The following is a 25571-nucleotide window of genomic DNA, read 5'->3' on the forward strand; positions in this document are numbered from 1 at the left end:
TCTATAGAGAATACATTTATTTATTCATTTATTTATTTTATTGTTTTTCAGGAAAAAATGCTGTAAGGGTTATAAGTTTGTTCTTGGACAGTGCATCCCTGAAGGTATGTGATTTCACTGTTCTTACACGTCATGTCCCCATGCTTTTGTCTTTCCCTATCTGCCATCTTCTCCACATTGTCTGTTTGGAACAGCGACCTGACAGAAGCACAGGCTTCACCATATCTCATGTATCAGTGTGGGGAGGAGCTGTTACCCAGAAATTGTTGGGAAAATAAAAAGATCAACAACTTCCAAGAGTGCTGCTTAGCATTCCAAACCTTGATCCTCCCCTAAGTACACATGGCTGCACAGATCTTGTGCCATGACCTGCTGCTCTGCAGACAGAGGAACATGTTCTGCCCTTGGCTGGGTAGCTGGGAGCACTCTGAGCACCTCTCATGGATGATGCCCTTCCCTTTTTATCCCTCGGATATGGTATAGCTGACTTGACTTGTCAGCGCACAGGGTGAGTCAGTGAGTTAGTCCTGCTGTAATTTCCCATGGGTGTGGCTTCCTTGTCACCAGGGGCCAAGGAAGATGCAGATTTAATCAGGATAGTTCAATATGCAGTAGTAAAAATGGATCTGATTTGGATGAAACTGGCTCTGAATTTGTTGGACCACGGGAACTACCAGGCAGGAGCAAATGCCCAGAGATGACATGCCAAAAAGCTTTTTTTTTACAACAAGTAAGTTAAAAAGTTGATCTATGGCAACATATTCTTCTATTTGATTATAGAAAGCCTTGATTTGGTCTGAGAATTTTCCTAGTTTGTGACTGTGATGTTTTGGAAAAAAAGTGACAAATCCATGTACTGGAGAATCAGCTGGTTTTGAGTTGCAGTGTCCAACCAAAAGGGATTCTAACTCAAACTCTAATCCTTGTGGGTTTGTTGTGGGTTTGTTGCTGTTGTTGTTTTTAATTTGTGTCTTCTTTGCTGCTGGCTAGAAACACTAAAACAATTGGTGGACTGGTGGGGGTGGAGACAGAAAGAAAAAAAGAGGGAAACAGCTAATGATGACCCTGTGCCTGGAGGAGCTGGGTAGGGTTTGGGTGAAATTGGTGCTCACACATAGTTCCTCATCTGATGGTTTTGCTGTGAGTTTTGTCTCAGCGTGTGTGATATGGGTGACAGCTCCAGTGCGAGACAGACACTTGGAAGAGGCAGTTGTGTGTGTTGGAGGCAGAATTCCTGAATCCTTTCAGGGTGGAAAGAAGCCAGGACTCTATATTCTGGCCTCCAGCTTTCCTATGGATTTAAGAATTTTATGTACTGGCTACTCACTGAATATAATGGATACAGCAAGAGAATTAATAGGAGCAAAAATAAAATGAGAGCCATGGCAATTTCTTACTTTGGCTTTTAATTCTCATCTCTTGAGATGTTAGGTGATTATGAAAGGAGCTTTTATTATGTGCCCACTGACTTTGTCCAATCCTCTCTTTCAACTGCATTTCAGTAACCTGAGAGTTTCTGCCCCTAATTCAATTCTCTGCTTCTCTCCCTTTGTTTCTCCATTCCCCCTTTTCAGCTTTATCTGTATTTTGCCTGGAACTTCAGAGGCCACAGCAGTTGCTATAACATCCGAGACAATCTCAGGCCCTTGGTGTAGGGGCAAGAAACATGATTCACTGAAGTATTCGTTTCACTTACTCTGTTACAAGACATCACTTGGCTCTTCACACATTGTTTTGGCATAATCTTGACAGAGTAGCTGTATGAAACCCATATCTCCAAACAGACACATAAATGCATTACAGATGTGAGTTTATTAGAGCACATCTGCACCTTTTAATCCAGTACTGGCACATTGAAACTGTGAGAAGTAGTTCCAGCCCTGTCTTCTCTATGATTTAGCAGTGGCTGCAGGGAGGAGGGTTGACAGAGGTACAGATCCTCCCTTTTCCACCCTTTTATAGCTGCCTGAGGAACACACCAATCTCCTTCTGGGACAGCTGTTCCTTAAACAGACTCTTTCCCAAAGGCTTGTGGCTTTGTCCACGTCCCTTATTGGTTTTCATCCTGTTATTTTTCATCTGCCCTTGAAAAGCAACAGAAATCAGTGTAGTACAGTATGAGTCTCTGCCTCCAGTTTCTGCATTTCTTCTGTTTTGTACTCACCTTGCCACTGTGGCTTCCAGCTGCAGGATCAGGGATACTCAGGAAACGTTGAGTGGAGTTACTTGTGCGTCTGATTCTCTCCATAGCATCTCTTCCTGCTCCACCTGTTCAGCAAAGTGGATAAAAAGAACAGCACCTCACCTTTTTCTCCTGTGTGATCTCCTTTTTCTTTGCTTTGGAGACTCACTGTTCCAGCCACGTCCAGTCTTGGGTCCTGTCCCATGGTGTCAGAGTGAAGAAGGGACAGATGCAGTATGGAGTAGTTTATTTTGGAGGCCGCCCTTCCTATTGCTGGTTTGTTTCCTGAGCTGGCTGTGGAAGAATTCAGAGTAAAATACTCTATTACAAGCCAACTATAGTCAAGTCTGGTCTTTCCTTAGTAATGTTGTTTCAAAAATTTCCTTGGTAAACTTTCCGTGCCGTATTGTCATTTCTGAGTTCATTGAAACTTATACAGAGACATTTGTTATTCTGCTTTGGCTTTTGCATTTTCCTACAGTCTGGAACAGTCTGATCCTTATTGTATGGTTTTGATTCATCCCTAAACCACATTGCTTAGGCTGGCAAACGAGGGGTTTGAACACAGGAGGGAAATTTCGTCTCCAGTTCTGCAGAGCATGCACAGGTGGTGCAGCAGCTTTTGCCTAGTTTAATCTCAGTTGAGAGAACTGTTTCTAGGGAAGTCATGTTACCTGGGACCAAAGCCCTGGGGATGCAGCTCTGGACCTGGGACCTGCCTACAACCATTGTGTGATTTGGGTTGACTGTGTGGGACCACCAGCAGGGATATTTGTCCTTCCTAGACCTTTCTGCAGCTTTGTGTGAAGGTAAATGAGGCAATGGACATGATGGAGCTGTGCTGAGGTGGACACGTTCAAAGGCTGGTCACATCAAATTTGGCGACAGATGGATAAAAAGAACTGGCATTGTTTAGTCTAGAAAGAAGGAGACTGAGGGGAGACATGATAAGAGTTTTTAGGTATGTGAAAACTTGCTGCAAGGGGGAAGGTAAATTGTTCTTTATGGCTGAGGAAAAGAGGACAAAAATAATGGGCCTAAGTGTCTGCAAGGGGAGTTTGGATTAGATATGAGTAAAAAGCTTTCTGTCTGCAAGGATATTTCATCTTGGGACCAGACTACTAGGCAAGCCATATCCATCCCTTAGGGAAAAGGAAAACTAGGAAATGTTTATGCATAGCTACTCCTGCTTGTGATGGGAGATGGCCCCTTCCAACATTGTTTTTCCTGATTTTGTTGGGGCACATCTATTCACGGAAGCACAGGGAGGCCAGAGCTTGTTTTGCCTCTGCTCTGAATAGGCCAAGTCCCACACCTGAGTGGGTACACTGGGTAAGGAGCAGCTCGTCCCCGTGCTGGACATACCGTCCTGTTCTCACTCTGATTTTGTTTCAGTGGAAAACAAAAATTGCAACCATGCCTAGGAAAAATACCAGCAATGCTTTAAAGCCGGGACTATTTAGTAGTGCCAAATGTAATAGGAATTTACAGCCCAGCATCACCTAAGGAGTCCAAACTACCCCTAGACTGAGCAGTGTGAAAGCAAGAGTTATGATTTTCTTTCATGGCTCTGCACTGTTGGACACTGTTTACTGCAGGGCGTCCTAGCATTGCCATTCACCACCACAGCACTGTGGGCAGACTTCAGTTTGGGAAGAAAGAAGGAAAGAAGGGATGTCTGTTATTTAGGAGATGACAAACAGAATGCTTGGCACTATTACAGGAGTATGTCTATTAGAACAGTACATTTTTTTTCTAAGGGGTTCTGGTGTGAGATACAGCATCTTGTTAAGTCTCAATTTGTGCTTTTCCATATTTTGGCATGCTGTCACTTTTAACCCCGGTGCTAGGCATGTACTCTATATACTTTGTACAGAAAATGTGTTTTCATTTGCTTTACCATCTCTTAGCTCATTTTAATTGTTTGGAACAATCACCATACCCAGAGGTATCTGGTAGTCATTAGGGTGAGTCAATAATGAGTTTTAATTATGTATATGGAAACACAGTGCATGCTTTGATGGAAACTTGCTTGAACCACTTAGATTTTGTTTGGACAGGTTTGGTCTGGGGCATGGATGAGATATTTCTGCTGTGGCCCCCAGTGCCCACTCACTGGATTGTCACAGCCACCTGGATGTTCTCTGCAGGGTGATGTTCTCTGGAATGGTGACAGGAACTGCCACTTGCTTTGGTGTAAAACCTCACCTTGGGCAGGCTGTGCCCGAGCTGATTTTGAGAGCAGATGCCATTCGAGGTCCTGGTGTCTCCTGGCAGATATTCCCCATGGTGCTGCAAAACCCTCACACCCATAGCTGGGAGCTGTCCCTCACCCCAGCCCTGCCACCAGCACCATGCCAGGGGCCAAATCCAGCCCCTGACAGGACAGGGATGTGGGTCAAACCCCACTGTGCTCTGGTGTCCATCCCTGAGGCTTCAGTTCTGCTGCTACACAGCAGTGAAATTAGAAACAGATTTTCCCTCCTTTGGGTTTCAAATAGGGACTTCAGTCTTTTGGGGTTTCAATGACATACCCTGATCTGCACACTGCAGCTGTTAAGAGAGATGAGTTTGTAACAATGCACTGTTTGCCAGAAGGGTTATATCTGGCTTCAAACAATTAACATGTGATGTAATTAACTTTTCCTTGTGATAGACTTTCTGCCTGGCTTTGGCAGTTAACCTCGTGGTTTTTCACAACATTCTGCATAGAAATGTTGCTATCAGGCCTAAAAATCTGTTGAAGAAAGCTAAAAGAATGTTTTAGGTAACTTAATATTTCTGTGAAAAGAACTCCTAAAATCTGCCAAATGCAAAAGTGACTCTTGCTTAACAGCTTTAAGAAATAGTCTAATTACGGTAAAGCTGTGAAAAGCAATTACAATTTTAATATATTCCTTTGCTTATGTCTCATGAATGTTTTATACCTACGTTCCTTGAGTCCTTAAAAACAATGTAACTCATCTTTATATTAATTAGCAGAGAGGTGAATTGTTTGCAATCTAAGTTACATCCATCTACTGACTTTGGTATTTTTCCTAACCACGTTTTCCTCTCCCTTAGACTACGATGTCTGTGCTGAAGCTCCCTGCGAACAGCAGTGCACAGATAATTTTGGGAGAGTCTTATGCACTTGCTATCCTGGATACCGCTATGATCGGGAGAGGCACAGGAACAGAGAAAAGCCTTACTGCCTGGGTGGGTAGATGAGCATGTTGAGCTCCTCCCTGGTTAATGATTTATCCTGCTCCCTTCAGACTTTTAGGAGTCAGTTTGAATCTGAAATCTTTCTTATTCTCAGTATTATCACACAAGAAATGTGGGAGTTAACTATGTTAAGAATTGAGAGATGGAGATCTCCCTGAAATTATTAGGAGGTATTACCTACAACAAGACTTACACACCCAAACACTTTGAAGTGTTGGGCTTATGTAATTTTTCCTTTAATTCCTCCTGCTGGTTGTGAGCCATATATACTGAATATTGAAGCATTATCACTAGGCCTAATTACTAAAACTAATCCTTGGGATTTGACTCGGCCAGTATATAATTCAGGATCATTTACATGTGGTCCTGCTGTGGCTAGTCCTGCCCTCCCTGCGTTGTTTGCCATGCCAGGATTGAGCTTTGCATGAGAGCTTTTCAATGCAAGAAGACTTTCAAACAATGTTCACTGATAAAATGCCAGGTGTGTTAATAATTCTAATAGTGCATCTTGCACAGAGCTCCAGACCAAAGGCTCCAGCTTCAATAGCAATTGTGGTGTTCCAACTACTTGTTTGTTTAACCACAAAATCTCTCTTTACCTCTAAAGGAAGTCTTTTATTGTGTTGGAGGTCTGAAACCTCCAGCTACAGGGCATTTTTAATCTCTGCTCCTCTCCAGATATCGACGAGTGTGCCATGAGCAACGGGACCCTGTGCTCTCAGATCTGTGTCAACACCGTGGGCAGCTACAGGTGCGAGTGTCACGAAGGCTACGTCCGGGAGGAGGATGGCAGGACATGCACCAAAGGAGATAAAGGCAGGTGCTAGTGCAGATTAAATGTCCTGGATGCCTAAAGGGTTGGTCTGTTCCCAATGCTATACTTGGAGCCAGGGCTCCAAAGCTGGGATGTAGCTGATGCTCCTGGGGTATCCAGGCAGCTCTCTGGGCACCTGAGCACCTGTGGAGCAGCTCTGCCAAACTCTCTCCTCCAATGCACAAGTACACTGGGGGATGTGGAAGGCATCTTCGCCTAGGGAGGCAGAATGGCTGAACAATGAAATTTACCATTACAGCTTCAGTGAGGTCATTCCTGCTGGATCCAGTTGCTAAAAGCCATAGTTTGCTCCAATACCTGCCTGGATTATAACTTTTTGTGGTCCTGAGCTAGGGAGACCCAGGAAAAAATCTTACCAGATGAAGAGCCATAAAAATTTTCACTGATTTCACCTGTAAATTAAATAATTTCAGTAATTTTAATTTGTATTTACATGCCCACATCTGAGATTAGCAAAAGGCCCTAGGTTGGATGGCTAGTGCCCCTTGGCCCTCAGAGGCTCAAAAATGTGTGCTTGGGGATCCAACACATTTTCTAAGCCTTGCTTAAATCAATTTCTAAATTACATTGACCAAGACCAAATGCTGCTGACCTGTGATTATGTCAAATTGCGTGTCCTGTGCCTGGGGGTCTTATTTTTTTCTTTCTTCTTCTTTTTTTATTTAGTGGAATGTAATAGGAAATGGGCAAATGTAAGGGCTTGTTCTTGCATCTCACTGTTGGTTCAGAGTGTACACATGTGCTGTGCACAAATTATTTTAAAGGTTTGACCTCATCCTAGTTATTAAATTACAGCATTTAGAGTACTACAGAATAAATACTGATATGAAAATTTAAAAAGAATGGAGGAAGAGAACAGTGGTCTGAAAAAAAACCCGACAACTTTTGATGAATGGTGAGTTACCACAGGTTCATCAATTAATGCCTGAATGTGGTCTCACAGTGTGATCCAAATCCCACCGGATGGCCAGAGCAATTTATAATTTTCATTTTCATCAGAAAATGTGTATCTGGGGCCACTCCATTAGCTGTAATTCTTCCTTATTGTTTCAGATTTTTTTTCTTTATCAGAGAGTGTGTGTGCATGTGTGTGATAAATAACCTAGATAATCCCCCTACAAATAGGAGGGGTTTTTAAAATATTCCTCTGGGTAGTTCAAATTTCTTTATACAGTAATGTCCAAAGCATTCAGGATAACCAACCATTCAAAATATTCAAGGCTTTAGAAATTATTCTACTGTTTGAAAACCACCATTTTTACACTGAATGTACACAGCACATAAAAGTGCCAATTCCAGCAGATAACCTGGAATGAAACACCCACCGTCTCCGCAGACATCTCCCCAGCCAGCTGTGCGAGGTAAAGAAGGATGCCTTCTGGTCAGTTAGCCCGCTGTACTCCACACAGATGTTGGGAATTTTGGGACCCCGGGTGGACACGGCACGAGGAGCCGTGTCCGTGCCCGTTCCCAGGACAGGGCTCGGCCGTGCGCGGAGCGGCGGCAGCGCCCCAGCAGCGCCTGCCTTTATCCCCACCCCGCGGCCGGCCCCAGCCCTGCACCGCGCCCTGCCGGAGCGGAGCGCCTGCCCCATGGACGCATCATTCGCTCTTCATCGCAGCCGGAACATCCACGCTTCATTTTAAAATTTAGTGGGAGAGGCAAAACGTCGTCGCCGCTCTCCATTTCTAGCGAGGGTGCATGTTTTCCGGGAGATACAGCCGCGTTCTCATTGTTCCATGCCCAAAGGATGCGATTCAGACACTTTTTTGGCTCTGTAAGTGGCTGTAATGTGATCACCTGTTTTTCAGCTCTGTAAGTGTCCTGACACCGAGCTTTGGGTTAGTTGGTGGACGCAAAAAGAGGGAGCATTTTTTCTTGCACCCACATTCTCATTTGATGGAGACAATGCAGCTACCCACGCAGAAGCAGGCAGATGAAACCATCTCAGCAGGCTGAGCCCAGATAATCCAACACAGATGATCAGCTCAAGAACCCCCATGCAAAGACTGCCCGCAGAAGAGCTCCCGCAGAGCTCTCCCCTGCCAGCATCTCCTCCTCCTCTCCCAGCATCAGCAAGGCACGGCCTCCATGCCCATGCACAAAGCACTCCCCAAGCAGATCCCTCAGCAATAGGTGCCACAGGGCTCACCAGCATCTCACCAAGATTAAAGAGCTCCCATCCTGTGTAAGCTAGACTTTGTGTTCTGAGAGCCTCTATGAAATGGGACTGCTTTAGGCCTTCTTCAAAACAATTTCAGTTTCCTTGTGTAGGTCTGTGCAATAGGAACAAGTTATGTAAGTGCCTTGCTCAGTGGTGGCCCAGCTGAGCTTGGTACATGACCTCGGTTTCTGCACCATGCGTGGGTGGCTCCATCTAATGGCCTTTTGCCTCTGCTGGCCCGTCTTAGGTGAATTCTGGCTTTATCCACACTTTGTTCTGACTTTTCTGGTAGTTTGGTCCTGATACAGGGTTGGATGGGGGTAGAGCAAATGTTTGATGGATGACTCCTTCCCCGGGCAAATCATCACTTCTGTCTGGTATGAGTTAGGGGGATTCCACCTCTCTCCTGAGATGCAGCTCATGCTGGCTCATACAAGGATCTTGGACTTCTTCCTCCAACAAGTCAATCCAGCCAGCTTTGCAGAAATCTCACTGGTATGACATTTCCCAAACATTAGCTGATCCCCCCAGCGCTCGTCTCCATGGATTTTTTTATCTGTGCTTGTCAGCCCCCTGTGTCACATCCTTCAGGAAGATAAACTGGGTTCTAAAATGAAACACAGGGCCAAATTCACCGCTTCTTAATCTGCATATAATTCCACAGATTCTGGTGGGATTGCATTAGGTTTCCAACAGCAGAGGCTCTGGCAGTTTCTCCACATGACTGTGTGTTGCTTTCAGCAACATTTCCTAACACAATGATAGAACTCATTTGGTGAGATAGCTATAAAAAGAAATCTTTTTTTGGATCAGTAAAAAATCTAGACTTCATTGGTCTTTGAAAAAGAAAGAAATAAAAGTTGGGGTTTTGGGGGTTTTTTTGTTTTTTTGGGTTTTTTTTATGGCTCCATATACATCCCTCTGTAACTCCTACACAGGTCCAGAAATGGGCATGTCAAGACACTGGGGTTTTCTAAAGGAAGATGAAAAATTGGAGATGGAGGAAGAACTCTGCAATAACTGACTTGTGGTCAAGAGCAAATTATTTTACCGAAATGTAAAGTGGTGTCTTCATTACACCACATCAATTCCCTCTTAAGGAAAATGCCCTGCATGGTGAAGATTATTTCAGCTACAAGAGAAAGGTTTATGGGCAAAGAGGTTTTGGAGGGAATTAAAGGCAAAAAATTATTAACATTAGGAATATAGGAGAGAAGGAGAAAAGCAGCATATACTGTGTATTCCAGTACCTTCACAAAAATGCTGGAGCTCCTCTGGGATGTCTTGTGGCTAAATAGTTTTGGATCCAGCATAGCTGAAGTTTGGTGAAATTCTATTCTGTGCTGTGTAGAGTCCATTGGAAAACATCAAGTAGTACCATCTGAGCACTGCACAGAAAGCTGATCAGGTAGAAAACCTGTGCTGGGGAAAGGGCTGGGAAGCTGAAACAGCAGTGTGCTTGCTGCCATAAAAATGGTAAATAATATGGGTAATATAGGAAGGCTGTTGGAGCGCAGCCATGGGAACAGGCAGTTCATGACTGAGGAAAAAATCCAGGCCTTTGTGCCCCAATTTTCCAGTCAGTACTAATAGCTGTCCTAATGCTCCTGGTTATTCCAGCATCTTGCCCTTACATCTCTCTCCTAACTGATTAGCAGATAAGCTAGATTAACTTTTGTCTTCTAAAATCAATATGCCATTATAGGCAATGGAATAAACATACCTTCCCAAATATGTGCATAGGTGGTCCGTAGACAACCATCAGATGGTTGTAGTCTTCCACACTGGACCTTGCAAATATTTAAAATCAAGTAGCACGTAATATTTTTTGTATTAGAAGCTTCAAGGTTCATTTCAAAAGATGCAGATGTTTCAAAATCAACACACATTTCTGAAAAGATGAAGGGCATTTAATCCAAGAGACAAGCGTAACACAGTAACTCAGCATGATGCAGTTGATCCTTTTGGAAGACTTTGAAGATTCCCTGGCTTTAACAAGAGCACCTGCAGAGTTTTTCCATTGTGGGACATGCTCTGAAAGGTCAGTGTTCTAACACGCCCAGCAGCCCTCCCAGGTAACATCATACAAGGCTACACATCATGTGCAAAGCCTCAATAGACTTGATATTTCTCAACAATGTTGAAGTGAAAAAAAAATTCACCTAGAATTTACCAGTATGTGTCACCCTGTGGTTTGGAAACCAGATTTGTCTTAAAGCAGACATCTGTTACAACAATGCTTGTTTGCTTGCAATGGAGAACTGCTTGACTGTGTATGGTATTGGGAAAAGGACAAAAATAACATTTGCAATATCTCTCACAGTTTGAACAATTTAATGGATTCTTTAAAAGATCCTATTCATGAGTAGTATCAACAGATGTGACCCTTCCTCTTGTGCGGATTTAAATCCCTGTCATTAATCTCAATCCCCATCTCTGCTCAGGCTAATTCCATCACATGGAGAATAACCCATGATGATAAAGAGCAGTTTGTGCAAAATGAGCGAAATAAGCATATTCTGAGGGATTTTACTGTAATTTATAGCATATGAAAATTTGCCCTTCAGGGGACTGTAAGTCAGTTCAGATCTATGGGGTTAGTCTACCCTAAACAAAAAGATAAAAGAAGGGGTGTGAACTTTTCCAGGTATTAAACAAATGAATTCTCTGGGGACAGTTAACTGGAAACAGCTGCTTTAAAAATGTGCTCAGAGCTGTCCCTGCAAAGTTTCTTAGCCTTACATAGAAATTCCAGTCAAGGATTTAATAATGGTAGGATTCCCTTCTCTTTTCACAGTCTGGGGAAATATAACAACCTTCAAGTTGCTTTTGCTATCACTTTATGAATTTCTTTCCTTTGGATCTTTACATTTATAGTGGAAACTGCTTTCTTTCAGTTGGGCTTCCTGAGAAATCTGAAAATGTGGCAAAACCGGGGACGTGCTGTGCCTCTTGTAAGGAATTCCATCAAATAAAGCAGACAGTTTTACAGCTGAAGCAAAAGGTATGAACACTGATCACTCATGTCTTTACCAGACCTGCGTGTTTTACAGCAACTGAGGTTAATTTCTATGTTTGGAGCTGTCACTGACATGTGGTTCTTGCACATACAAAGAGAAGGGCAATATATTTTAAAATCATGTAGGAATGATATCTCTTCCTTATGCTCTTGTACAATTTGTAAGCACATTGGTTCCCAAGTTCATGGAGCTGTGTTACTAAGCTTGTGATAACAGAGTCTGACAAACACCCACCCCAGGCTGAGCCCAGGTTTCTTGGCAATCTGTGCTGGCCTGAGTTTTTCATTCACTCTGAATGCACAGGATTTTGGAAATGATGCACCTCTAGAGTAAGCATGTGCAAGACATTTCATAGATCTGGGAACATGATTTTTCATTAATAGGATGCTAGTACAGGATTCTTGCCAAATAGGTGTGGGACTAAACAAAAATATCCCTAGCTTTAAATATGACTTTCCCCTTAAAAAAGAAAAACCCTCAGTCACAAACCTTTGGGTATTTTCTTACCTCTTCCCTCGCTAGTAGAGAATAATGCATTTAGAAACTTTTCCTGGGCTTCAATTGCTCACATATGTAACTTCCTTTTGCATTTTAGTAGTACAATAATGAAAGAAGAGTAGTGAGATAATGCAAAGACATAGCCTCAGATTTGGAGAGCCATATGCAGCGATGCAGGTGTAATGCCTTTTCTGGTGGCATCTCCTTTGCACACTAAGGTTCTTTCAAATTGAAACTTTCTGTAGGAACATTTTCAGCAGATCATGCTGACAGGCTGCAATTATTTTTCCCAGGGTACTCAACCAATTTCTTTCCATTGTTTCAAAACACAATTTGGCGTATTCAGTCATTGCATTTGATGTTACTCATTTAATATTAAGAAGAAAGAAATATTCCTTATTAAAGTGAAATTTACTGAGGTTGGAGATACTCTTTATCTCCAAAATCTCAAAACATCATGTATTCCTTCTGAATCAGTAAGAACACAAACATGGAAGTGACAGAATTTTGTGTGTGACGGAAATTCTGTTTTAAAAAAAAATGGTAGCAGAGAGGTTAAAAAAGGATCATGCCTTTGAGTGGCTGTTTCTCCAGCTGTTTTCCATGATGCTGAGCAGGCTCACACTGACCTCCAGAGAAGGATCTGGGGGTCACATTGTTGGCCACATTGTTTGCTCGAGAATTGATTGATGGAACTAATGGGAGGTTTTTGTGTCTAACTTCTGCTGTTAGATGCTTGTGTTCAAAACTCATTCCAGGAAAACTCAGACCACTGAGACCTGTCACTGTAGGCATTTGTGTAGTAGCTGTGTAGCAGCTCACTCTTGCTTCACAGCTAAATCTTGTCATAGTCCTTAACTTAGTTTTTCCCCCTGTATGCCCCTAGTGAGGCTTGATCAACTTGGCATCCTCAGAGGGAGCCCACAGGGTTGTGCTCCACACAGAAGCAGCTGAAAGAGAAGGCTCCCAACACCCTCAGCAACTGTTACCCCAAAGAAAATAGAGTTTTTTTCTATGCTGAATGTAGACCTGGCCCCATGGTGCTTCTCTGCCCAGGGAGACATCAACCCTCATGTTTCACCAGCCACTTGCCACGGCCAAGTTCTCCTGGGGAGGACATCTCTCAATAGCTGTGGTTAAAGATGTTCTGTTATACATAGAAAAGTTAATTTCTGTCTGCTAGGGAGATGGTTTATGAAATGAGTCTTCAGTCTTGTGGTTAAGACTTTCAGATTTTATGACCTTTATTCAAAATTGTGGTTAGCAGAAAAGCCTGTCATCCAATGAGATGCACTATCCTGATAGACTAGAGGTCTGTGGGCAGTCCTAGGTTGATCTAAGACCTTGATGAAAGGAAGAAGAGTGGGAAGCTGAAAAACTGAGGAAAATATATCTGGCATGCTGACATGCAGCCAACAATTAAAAGAAGAAAAAAACAGAGTAAGCTTGGTCCTATTGCACAGATGTGTTTAAACATCTTAATTAGAAAGCCATGTTCCACATCACTCCTGACAAGCACTGTCCAATTTTCTAAACCACAGACCTCCTAGAAACTATGCAAAACTCCAAATGCAACATGCAAAACAGCACATGGAAGATTTATTTCTAGAACAGCCTTTCTTTATAATTTACTCTTGCTAATATTTGGATGCACATGGTAAAAACAACCAAAATATTATTTTCCAAGGGCCATTGGGATTTGGAGTTGAAGATGGAGAAAGCCAAGGTTACCCTGGACTATGATCCTGGTTCAGTTAAAAGGTGAAACAGAAATTAGGCCAGTGAGTATATCCAATAGCTAGGAGGATGTGAGTCAACAACAAAAACACATGGTTTGGCCCAACGCATGTAACAACCATTTTCTGGCCAGAAGATATCAAAGAGCAGTGAGCTAGACCAGAGCCTGGGTATTTTGGCACTCCTAGTGTGTACTTCAAGTCCAGCTGAGTCAGTGGGGAAGCATGCATAGATGCTTTCACAGCAGCTATGTGATTTCTTTTCTAACTTACTCAACAACCCTGCCTGGCTGGCAGGAACAAGTAAATATTTAAGCATCAGAAGAAAATACACTTCCAAATCCACTTCGTGATGATTCTTTGCCACTAAAGGCACCTTTTTACTCTGACCATTTGCAGTATAACCTGAAGAGTATTCATGGCTGGGTCTATGTACAAAGTGACATCTATTTATCAACTGATACAGCTGTAGATCCCCAGAATTAGATATTTACATGCAAGCTAAAAAGAGGGCTTCAATTAATCTGCCACTCAGTCGTGATCACCCCTAAGGCAAAGCACCCACTGATGACACTGAAAATATTCTCAAAAAAACTACTTTAAAAATATAATACTCTCAGGTAGCCACAGGATTTGACTTTTTGTCTCTGCTTTTGCTTGGCAGCATTGGAACCACAGAGTCCTTGACTGATTTGTGTCATGTAGTGGAAGTTTTGTACCATGGTCCTTGCAAGCCTTTCCTTTGTATCCAGCCAGGAACAGGTGTGTCCTCTGGGCAGGACACACCTCTAGGAAACAAAACTTTGCTGACCAGAGCCAGCCAGTACATGCTCCCACGCTGATCCCGGGCCAGTGAGGCTGTGAGAGCCCCCAGATACTGAATTTTCCTCCTCAGCTCCAGGGGTAGGGTGTTGTGTCCCTCAGGGTAGCCCTCTGTTCAGCAGCCCCACAGTTTGGTCTGTGCTGCACTGGCTGGGAAGCTGGCTGAGAAAGCTGCAAGGTCGCTGGTAAACAAAACACACATTTTCCCTTGAAAAAGCACAGATGACAGCTCACCCCAGAGCTAGAGGTGTGCTGAATCCCCATTTTCTGTGTGAAAAGCAAATTCAGAGGAGTGAGAATATAAGAAACACCCTCTGGGACTTCTGTGAAAATATGATCTCATCCAGCCACTAATTTCTGCAGGGGTGGAGTGAATCTACCAAATTCTTGTTAAACATACGTCATGATTCTTAATTTGCTTATAGTGTAGTCATCTGGTCTTTGGAACTGCAATTCTCTCCAAAACCTAACTCACAAATGGCTGATAAATCCTTGTGTTCCTGTCATCACATTTTGAGTTCCAGTCTCAAAATCAAACTGGTGTTTCGGAAATGCCACCAAGAGTTATTCCAGCATTTTCAACCTTTTTTCCTGATTTGTTTTCTTCCTTCAGAACTGTCCTGTGCATTCAACCCCAAACTACAAGCAGCACAGGCTGCCTTTAAATTGTAATACTTCAGCAATAACATGTTTGCCAAAGGAAATTTTCCCAGTTCAAGTAGGTACTGCAGGTGCATAACACTGTGGTTTTTCCCCGTGCATTACATTAGGTTTCCAGTAATGGCAGAAGAATGCATGTCAAATAATTACAGAAACAGGTAGGAGTCTTAAGAACAGCTCAGCTCAGAGAATTCCAGATAGCTGATAAAAAACTTTGTCAAATAGCAGGAGTCATCATCTATATTATTCAATGCAGCTCTCACAGGCAAATGCTGCAGAATTCAGCATCAACTTATCCAATGAGCCAAATTCATTCAAGAAGAAACAAAGTTCACCCAGGGGTAGGTCTGCGCTGCTATTGCTGGAATAGTTTTCCAGTTCAATTTGGCAGTGCAAAATCCCCAAGTCTACATGCAGCCACTCACCACTAATAAACTCCTTTCCTCACTGCACACCAGCCTCTTGGCTCCTCCAGGCATCCTTCAGCTGCCTCTTAAGAGACTAAACATTTGCAAAATATTTCTAAATATGTTTAATTATTAAATACATTCAACTGGATAGGTGAATGTTTCATGGATAATTAAACAGGTAATGGATAATGCCAGTTTAAACTGTACTATGCAGTTCTGCTTGTATTCTCACTTACTTTGTCTCTCTGTGCAGAGCAGATCCAGACATCTGATGGGTTAAACAGTGTGGTTACTTTCCAGGGCCAGATTCACAAAGGATTTAGGGTTCTCATTAAAACCTATGGAAAGTTAGGGGCTTGTGCAGCAATTCAGAACTTAAATATCTGAGAAAATGTTGCCCTGAGAAAATGTTGCCCTGAGAAAGGCAGTAAATGAATAGAGGAAACTTCAAATAAGGAAAAACAGGTTTCCTGAGAAGCAGTAATGAGACTCAAGTTTTTCAGAACTTGTTGCTGTATCTCTGATGAATTTCCTCTGTCCTCTGTTGGATTGGCTTGCAGTATTTCCACAGTGACTTGAAAAGTGAACAGACTCACAGAATAAGAATGTTTTTCTGATTATATCAATCAAGGATATGAATAAACTCATTATATTTCCTGAAATATTTAAATAGCTGTTTGTTCACATGAAAGCTTGAATAAGAATGTAGTTTTTCTGGCTGAACAATTAAGTCTTACACAGATTTTTTTTTTTTTTGCCTTGGCAGGTTGCTTTGCTGCCAAATAATGCTGCTGATCTTAGCAAGCAAATCACTGGTGAAAAAGTGCTTGCCTCTAATGCATACATCCCTGGCCCCCCAGGCCAGCCTGGCCAACCAGGCCCTCCAGGTAATACCAGAGGGGTGGAAATGTGCAGGATTGTTGTGCAGGAATGTTTAGCACTAAAAAAGTAAACTTCAGTCTGATTTCAGTAAACTTCAGCATGATTTCATATTTCATTTCATATCATAAGATTTCATATGTTTCATATTTTGATTGATATATTATGTTTGCATTTGTGCTAAATTAAAACAAACAAACAAACAAACAAAACTTTATGGGTGTTATGGTCAGCCTCTGCCAACAGTCTGACATCATCCATTGCAATTCCGTGTGTTTCTTGGCATGCAAGCTGTGTTTGTCCTGTATGTGTCAAATTTCTCCCTCTCCCTGGGATATCTCACCTGCTGCAGTTGTCATTTCCTGTATTTTAACTCTGTCTTAAAACACTCTCCATTTCATTTCAGGAATATCTATTGCTTTAGCTCACAGTCAGGATTAGAGGAAAAAATGTGCTTTCAGTTTGTAGGAGTTTGTGCCAGCTCTTTTATTTTTCTTTGTCTGATTTTCAAGGATTCATCTGTTGGTTTTATGTTGTATCCCAGATTGAAAGCAATCTGAAAAAGAAAAGTATAACTCCATTCACACCTTCTTTGCTAAGTTATAGATTGAAACACAGTGAAAAACAGAGAAATTCTAAAGCCCGAACTTAATCCAGACACCTCGCATCTGGTGGCCAACAATACTCAAAATTTTGCAAATTATGTTGAATGCAGATCTAATTTTGGATCAGCAATAAATCCAAGCATTGTGCTGGATTTCATCAGGATTTTTACAGAGTACTGGCAAATACTCCTTATGAAGATTGATTTACTCCCTCCTGAACTCACCCCATCTTCCCATTTATATCCCCTTTTGCAATCTTGCTTTGTTTTCTGAGTCATTATCTCATTTTCCTGGAGAATGAATATCTTCAGTCTTCAGTCCTCCATAAGTGCAAGGACTGTATGTTTAGAAGTTCTGCAACAGACTCTGAAGGGTAGAGTGGGTTGCTTTGCAACTCCTCCAAGGAATTGAGGAGGCCTGACCCTGCAGGTCTCCCACCCACTGGGTTTCGCCTTGACTGAGCTGTCTGAGGTACTGTAGAAATCTGAAAACCACCCCTAAAAACCCTCTTAAAACCCTTAAAACCCTTGATCACCTCCTCTGCTGCCCCCCAGGAGAGTCCCAGGGAGCCCTCACCGAACCTGAGTTGTCTCCTTTTGAAAATCTTAACTGTACATATTCAGTCCAGCTGAATGCTTTTTACCCTCTGCCTTTTATTCTTTATGTTTTTCATGTGCCCTCAGTATGAAGAGAAGTGTTTCCTCCTCCAATCATGAAGCATTTGAGCTGGGGGCATTTTAATGGTCTTTATTGTCGGCAAATGTTGTTTCAGGTGCCTGATTTTCTGGTTTATGTTTCTGGCTCAAGTTTCTCTTGAGCTAAACATATGTTTTGTTGCCTGAGCGCTTCCTAAAAAGTAACATGCTCTGCTGAACCAGCAGAAGCTGAAAATTATATAAAGCAAAATGGAACAAGGGAGCCTCTTTTTCCCCTAACACACTGGCTATTGCACTGGGCAAAAAGAGAGGTGCAGCCCCCCACTGGAAAGAGCTTGCTTGTGTCAGTCATGTAGATGCTCATGACACAAAATTCCCATGAGTTTTCTGAGGCTTTCTTTTTATGAGATGCTCCTAAATGTGATTTGTTCTTCTTTGTGTGCAAATGAGGCGTTTGTGCTTTTCTTTTCGTTCCCAGTCTGTGTCCCTAATCACCTGGCAGACTGAAATTCTTGTTATACACAAGATTAAATTGTTCGGTAGTCATCTCTTGTAAGCTACTGTGACAAAGGTTAATGTTGTTTCAGATGGCTGCTGATGTGCAGATACAGATAAATTGGTTGTGTTGTTGTGGATTTGGGTGTGTTTAAGTAACCAGCCCACTGGGTCTTTAAAAAAAAGTCATTCCTCATTTCTTGCACTGATGAAGCGTCGTGAAGGCTTTCCCTGGCAGGTAACTTTTGCTTTTGATTTCAGGGGCTCCAGGACCTAAAGGGAGTCAAGGAGCTCCTGGATTGCCTGGACCTCCTGGCCAGCCAGGCCCTCGTGGATCGATGGGGCCAATGGGCCCATCTCCAGATATATCACACATTAAGCAGGGCAGACGGGGCCCTGTGGTCAGTATTCCTGTCTCCTGCCGTGCACTGCACAAGTGCCCTTGGCTCCACAGCTTCTCACACCCTTGTGACACTTTCTTTTCTCTTGCAGGGCCCACCTGGCGCCCCAGGGAGAGATGGTAGCAAGGTGAGGAGAGGTACTAATTTCTATAACATGGGCGCATGCACATGTGAAGTGCAGGCTTGCTAGAGAGACTCTACACACTTGTAGTCACACCCTTTTGCTACTTCATTTCCTTTTTTAAGATGAAAGCATCCTGTTTTCCGACTCCTTCATGTCATCTTTCTGCTATTTTGTGTTTGCCATTCCTAAGGTCTTGCAAATTGTCCTGCCAGGCTCTATGCCACACTGAATTATTTTGTTTCTCTGCAGTTCTTTTGGCTTTTCCATGAAGAAATGTTGATGCTTTAGCCTTTTTCATTCATTGTGAATTCTTCATGTTCATTGATTCACTTGTTACTGTCCAGGAGAAATATCAGAAATTCTCCACTCTGTTCCCACTAGAATCAGCAGCAATCTCCTTGCATTCCTCCTTCACTTCCTTTTCATTTTCCAAATAAACATCAGTTGATGATTCTTGATCTGGGGACAGTAAATGAGGATACAGAAGCAAACTTTCAAAATTTGCTTTAGTCACAGCAAACTAACTGAGGTGGTATTGATTACAGGGGGAGCGAGGAGCACCAGGACCAAAGGGGATACCTGTAAGTATTCCACACAGGAGGAATTTCCACAACAGAGTGATGTTGACTGCTAACCACAGGTCAGCCAAAAGTTAAGGAAAAACTCCTGTGCCAAGATAACAGATAATTTACATACACAGAAAATGTTGTTGGAAACAAAGTAATTACCTGTTTTCATCCAAATGTTTTTACCTACAAACCTCTTCCTCTGCTGAGTGTGCAACCGAAGGCAGTAGGTGATGCGCTTAGAAGGCAGAACCATGCAGGGTGCTACTTAGTGCAGTTCAGCCTCTGCTCCCAACAGGAATTTGATCCCTGGAACCTTTTAAAATCCTGCCCCTCACCTCTCTCAGATTTGGGAAACTAGAGGTTTTGAGTTCCAGAGGAAGGAATGAATATTGGTGATCTGTGTTCAGGTGAACTTGTTTAAAAAATCTCTGGGGTCCCTAGCACAGGAAGGACATGGATCTGTTTGAGCAAGTCCAGAGAGGGCCACCAGGCTGATCAGAGGGCTGGAGCACCTCTCCTATGAGGAAAGGCTGACAGAGTTGGGATTTTTCAGCCTGGAAAAAAGAAGGCTTCAGGGTGACCTAATGGCATCCCTGAAGGGAATCCACAAGGAAGATGGAGAGGGACTATTCACAAGAGCATGTAGTGACAGGACAAAGGAATGGCTTCAAACTGAAAGAAGGCAGGTTTAAATTAGAAATTAGATATTAGGGTATCTTCTGTGAGGGTGGTGAGACACTGGCACAGGTTGCCAAGAGGAGCTTTGGGTGCCCCATCCCTTCAAGTGCTTAAGGCCAAGCAGGATGGGGCCCTGAGCAATCTGGTCTATTGAAAAGTGTCCCTGCCCACAGCAGAAGTGCTGGGACTACATGGTCTTTAAGGTCCCTTCAACTCAAATCACTCTGTGATTCTATTCATTTATGGTATTTTCTCATTGGTGGAGTTAATTTTTAAGTGTGTGACCAGTAGAGTGTGCTCATTATTAACAATTTATTTTACTGTGTGAAGTCAACTAAAAAGAAATAATAATTTTCTAAAATCAGATACTCTTTGCATTGTAATTACCAATAAATATATTTAAAAAGTGATTGACTGCAGCAAGGTTACCATATTGAAAAGACAAATAATAGTAGTCTTAAAAGAATTTGTTGATTAATCATTCTAAGAATGTAATTTATGTCAGTTTAATAAGCAAGAAGACAAGAAACCAAGATTAATCCCCTCTATTTCCATGAGGTCTGAAGATATTCTTATGAAGCAAAGGAACTGTTAAGTGACAAAAGGACTGAGCATTTTGTAAATGTTAAGCTCTGTCTGCAAAAACATCTGATTCTTTCAAAAATTGTTTCCTGATTAAAGGTGGTTAAAAAACAGACCATTAGCTTTTAGGAATTGATACAAAGCAGAATTTTACTGAACAACCCCTGCAGGAGTAATTCTATCATCCAGTTTGAAAACTGTAAGAGCAAGTTGGATTGTGATTAATGGCAGTGCCTTGTGACTGCAGGGCCCACCGGGTTCATTTGATTTCCTATTGCTGATGATGGCAGACATCAGAAACGACATCGCTGAGCTGCAAGAGAGAGTGTTTGGACACAGGACTCACTCATCAACAGAAGAGTTTCCATTACCTCAGGAATTCACAAACTATCACGACACAGTAGACTTTGGATCCGGAGAAGACTACAAACCACGGGCAACATCCAGAAACACCAGGATACAGAAGGCAGACCACCCTTAGCTATTCCTGCTGAACAACAAAGCCTCTTTAGAATTCTTCAATATAAAAAAAATGCACTGACAATGTAATATATATATATATATGTGTGTGTGTGTGTATATATATATATATATATATATATATATTATTTCCCATTTTTCTTTCTGCTTTTCCTGAACCATGCTGCCTGTACTGTAGCTTTCCTGGTTCATGGTAGCCTCCTTGCAGAAATTCCATACTGCCAAGCCTGCACTGTGCATTGTACAAAAAAAACCTTCTTAGCATATAGTATGATTAAGGCATGCTCTAGCTAATAACACAGACCACAGCATTCCATCTGCCTACTTTGCATTCTATGTCCAAATGACCCAGTACACAAATTTTGCCAGGGACAAAGGGTTAGCTGAACATCATCCTCGAATTATATTGATAGTGAACACTTTGGTCCACAGTTACTTTATGAATGCAAATAAATTATACCACTAAAGTCAAGTCTCCAGCTACTGTCCCCAGGCTTAGGAGAGTGTGAGGAGTGGACCCCTGTTTCACAGCAGAGGCCATCTGTAAGTGAGACACGCCTTCTACTATGCCTCATCAAGGCAGAAAAAGGCAAAAAAAGTTGAAGGGTTAAACAAGGGTGCTGCTGCTTGATCAGTAAATTATTTAGCTTTGTGTTGCTAGAGTATTGCTCAAAGACAGTCAGAAGATGTGTGTGTCATAAATTGCTTTGAGACACACACAAACACTACTTTTTCTTTACCATTGCCCCACTGCTCAGTGTGAAGGCCAGTTAGCTTTCTCAACAGATTTGTGTTGGATACATTACACAAAGATAATCAAGATAAAGGGGATGTTTAAAGCAGGAAACCAAATCAAAAGTGAATCAGGCAGGCTTATTGGCAGGAACGAAATATATCCCAGCCTTGCAGAAAGAGTCAGGTTCTGACCTCCTGCAGGTGCATGTCTTCCCTGGTGAGATTCTGAAGTCTGAGTGAAATCAAGACCAGAGAAAGGCCTCATGTTTGCAAAGAGCTTCCACCTGTTTTGTTCCTCTGCTGCCTGAGACCAACCTAAATGGCTTTCACCAGGCTGGAACACAGAGTGGCAGTGTGTTTGGCTGGGTGTATGAGGAGTGTGAGCATGTGCAGGAGTGCACATGACAAAACATTTCAGCTGGTACGAGGATGGCTAAGGTGAGGTACTGCACATGGGATCCTATACTTGTGAATGGGGATAAAAGGGAGTGCCCTTTATTTACACTGGAAAATTGGATGCACAAGTTATACCATACCTCATGGATGAAGTATGTTGCCATTTCTTTTGGATTACTACAGCTGCTGAGGACTTTGCCGTGCTTAGAATATAAAGGAGTATATTAAGCACAAAATTTCAATGTTGTGTCTGTGTAGCTGCTACTTCTACAGTATGTTTAGTGTTTGGTAGTCTCCATGTCACAAATGCAAAGAGAAAGTTGTTACTTTGCCATGTTTTTCAGGGCTTGCATGTTCTAGTAGAATAAATACAGGTAAAAATATAAGAAGGGCCTTTTCAGACTATGTAAAGGTTTGGATTCCATTCCATATTCTCTGGGCTGAAAGACAGTTGGTGTAATCCTGACAGCATCAGTACAGGTCATGCTGCATAAACAGCTGTCTGTCTAGACTTTTCCATAACTTCTGTGTACTGTCTTAAGAGGATGTGTTCATTCCTGTAGCCATTTCCCAACGTCTCACTGCCACTCAGCCACAAGCCAGGACATTAGCTTTTAAGAACACTGAGTATTCTGTATTTCTTTTCACATTATATCTGTATCAATTTTTACAAAGCAATGCCTAAGTCGTGGGGATAGCTGAAAAAAATTCTAGAAATCTAACCCTGTGGTCCTTGGGCTTCCCCTCTGTCTGGGAGGAGCTCTGCCAGCAGCTGCAGATCCAAGCAATCTTGTGAATCACATAATAAGGGAGACTTGAGGAAGGTACCTGTGTCCAAAAGAGGGATGGTCTTATATGCAGCAGGCTGGAAAAAACCTCAAAGATAGCATGAACTGAGGCATTTGTGTCTTATTTTCTTAATTTCAAGCAGACAACTAAGTATAAATTACATCATTTATGAATATGCAATTTTAATTAAGTTTGTTAAATGTCAAATGTTGTAATTTTAAATCTAGCAAATTATGGAGCCCTCGCATATGTTTACCACTGCACCCTGCTGGATCAGGCTGGTTCCCACTAGAGAATTAGTAGCTGCAGGTTTTTGACCATCAGATACTGAATGATCTAACCTCTGTTAGATGAGTCACTTCCTACATACAAACTAAATACTAATGCTCGCTGCCCACAAGGTGATGTATTCTAAAAAAGGCACTTATTTTAGTTCTAAGTTCTGCTTTTCTGAATAGAGGCACATACCCAATGAGAAGTTCCCACAGTTTGACCATCAAGTTTCAGGGACAGGTGCCAATTGCCCTGCTGTGTAAAAGTGCCCGGGGAGGAGCTATTCTGAGACTGGACCAGAAAAGCAGATAAAATACATATTTTGCTGTAAGTACAGCAAGTTTTCCTACAGATTCATGAATATAAACATAGCACATGCTTCCATGCCTTTCTGAATGGAAATCTCAATGACTTCCCTTTCTGGAACTGGCATCATTTGCTTTCACAGTACATGAAAAAAGAAAGGTGACAGAATGAGTTCCTCAGGTTTGCCCTTGTCATTGCCCTCCTCTGCCCAGATTTCCTGCCTCAAAACTGTTTGAGTCCCAGCAGCAAGGAGGGAACACTGTGGCAAAGACCACGTGGCAGGACATAGGAATTCCTGCAGCAGGGAGAGTCCCTCTGGGCACAGCTGGCCGGGAAGGGCCAGCCTTCAACCCACATCCAGCTGAGATCTCTGCATGGAACTTTCTCGTTTCTGATTACCTGTGTGGTCACTCATAATACATTGCATCAGCAACATTTCGTTCAGATTTTGGGGTAAACACAAAAAGGTTCAGAAAAGTGTCATTTTCTTGAGCACACCAAATGTTTCATAAAGCCAGAGCAGAGGAATCATTTCCAATCTTAAGTTTTGTTAGTGGTAGCCACAGAAGTCATTACCTTGCAAATTATTTATTACTCTGTGTCTCCAAAAATAACAAACTCTCCCAAGAAGCCAAAACAAGAAAGTAGAAACTTCTACACTCATGGCTAGTCTCATTACCAGGCTTATGCACATGACAACTTTGTTTCATATAAATGGTATGTATAATTTTATTAGAAAGAAATATTATTTTGATGTTAAGACATCAAATTATAAGCAGAAGGATAATAAAGAATTTGTTATTTTATTAATATTAGAAATATATTTAATGGGAACATTTGCAAGAGTGTGTAGTGATAAGAAAATTCTGATTGTTGAAGGGTTTAACAAAATCATGAATCTTGAAAAATGTTTTCTTTCAATACTGTGCCAAGTACATAAAGATTTAGTCCTTCTTGCAAAGCTGTAGTTCTGACACACAAGAATTCCTATATAGGCAGGCTAAATAAGAAAAGGAGAGGAAAATGGATTGTAAATGGAATTAGGGTCGTGCCTGGAGTTACTGTTAGCATCACAGCTTGCATAGCCTTCTGCCTAGAAGTATTTCAGAGTTAATGTACCAAGCCCCAGAGCAGCAACAAAAGGCGGGGGTGGGGTCCAATTATCTGTTAATTTCACACTTTAAAAACATCCATATGTTTGTTCCTTTTACACATTCCAATAACTATACTGTTCACTTTATTTATATATAAAATACTAAAATGTGTATAAGATGACTGTGATTTTATGATGTATTCATAATAACAAAGATATTTTTTCTTACACTGTTGGTAGCTGTTTTTTTATTACACTTTGCCCTTTCTCTGCAACTGGAAGAAACGGATGGCAGGAAATCTCCCTATGCTGCCTTCTAGCACTTTTCCTGGAGCTGAACAATACTGTCATAGTTCTTCGACTCTGGGACACGAGCTTTTGCAAGCTGGGGTGGGTTTCAGACTTTGGGGAATAAAGCACACAGCCACCCCTGCCCTGAGGATGGCTGGTGGCTCCTGTGCCACATCAGGGCTACACGAGGCTGGATGCAGCACCGCAGCTCCTGCACAGCCCAGGGATGCGGCACGGCGCTCCGGAGCTCTCCGGCATCCCGCCACCGCTAATGGGGAAATACCCGATGCGCGGGAAAATGTGCAAACAAAGTAAAATGAAAAGTATCTATAAATCACAGTGAAACACGAGGGGGGGGGGGGAGGAAAAAAAAAAAGGAGAAAAAGCTGTAATAGTCATAGTAACAACCGTCTTCAGTTTTAGAAAGTAGATAGTGGAAGCAAAGTGTTAAAGACAAAAATCTATAGTTAGCAGATCTAGGAATGGAAAGGTAGACAAAGGAGTTCCCGGTTGTACTGAGGAGTACACTCCTGCTCGTAGTACTGTTCCGTGACAGTATGAGCCTAACAGAACAGAACTGCCAAGGATTCGTGGAAAGCAGGATCTCAGTTACTTGATGTGTGCATTTGGGGAAAGCCATATGGTAGTCGTACGGCACGATGAAGTCCTTTTCCTTTTAACCAGC

At 42.2% G+C, this 25571-nt stretch overlaps 1 protein-coding gene across 2 annotated transcripts in view; it reads left to right on the top strand.

The window, feature by feature from the left end:
• CCBE1 (collagen and calcium binding EGF domains 1) overlaps window positions 1–21059 on the top strand; it is a 92195-nt gene extending 71136 nt beyond the window's left edge. Inside the window, exons 3-11 of one of the 2 annotated variants that reach the window (XM_058043926.1) lie at window positions 52–104; window positions 5246–5380; window positions 6068–6205; window positions 11286–11392; window positions 16301–16421; window positions 18431–18570; window positions 18662–18697; window positions 19240–19275; window positions 20771–21059. In XM_058043926.1, the coding sequence (XP_057899909.1) occupies window positions 52–104; window positions 5246–5380; window positions 6068–6205; window positions 11286–11392; window positions 16301–16421; window positions 18431–18570; window positions 18662–18697; window positions 19240–19275; window positions 20771–21004 (1000 nt within the window). In that variant the 3' untranslated portion in view covers window positions 21005–21059. The remainder of the gene's footprint in view (window positions 1–51; window positions 105–5245; window positions 5381–6067; window positions 6206–11285; window positions 11393–16300; window positions 16422–18430; window positions 18571–18661; window positions 18698–19239; window positions 19276–20770) is intronic. The other variant, XM_058043927.1, reaches the window with a different exon arrangement.
• Window positions 21060–25571: the final 4512 nt, after the last annotated feature.

Source organism: Melospiza georgiana, chromosome Z, assembly GCF_028018845.1.
Source record: "Melospiza georgiana isolate bMelGeo1 chromosome Z, bMelGeo1.pri, whole genome shotgun sequence".
Classification (NCBI taxonomy): Eukaryota; Metazoa; Chordata; class Aves; order Passeriformes; family Passerellidae; genus Melospiza; species Melospiza georgiana.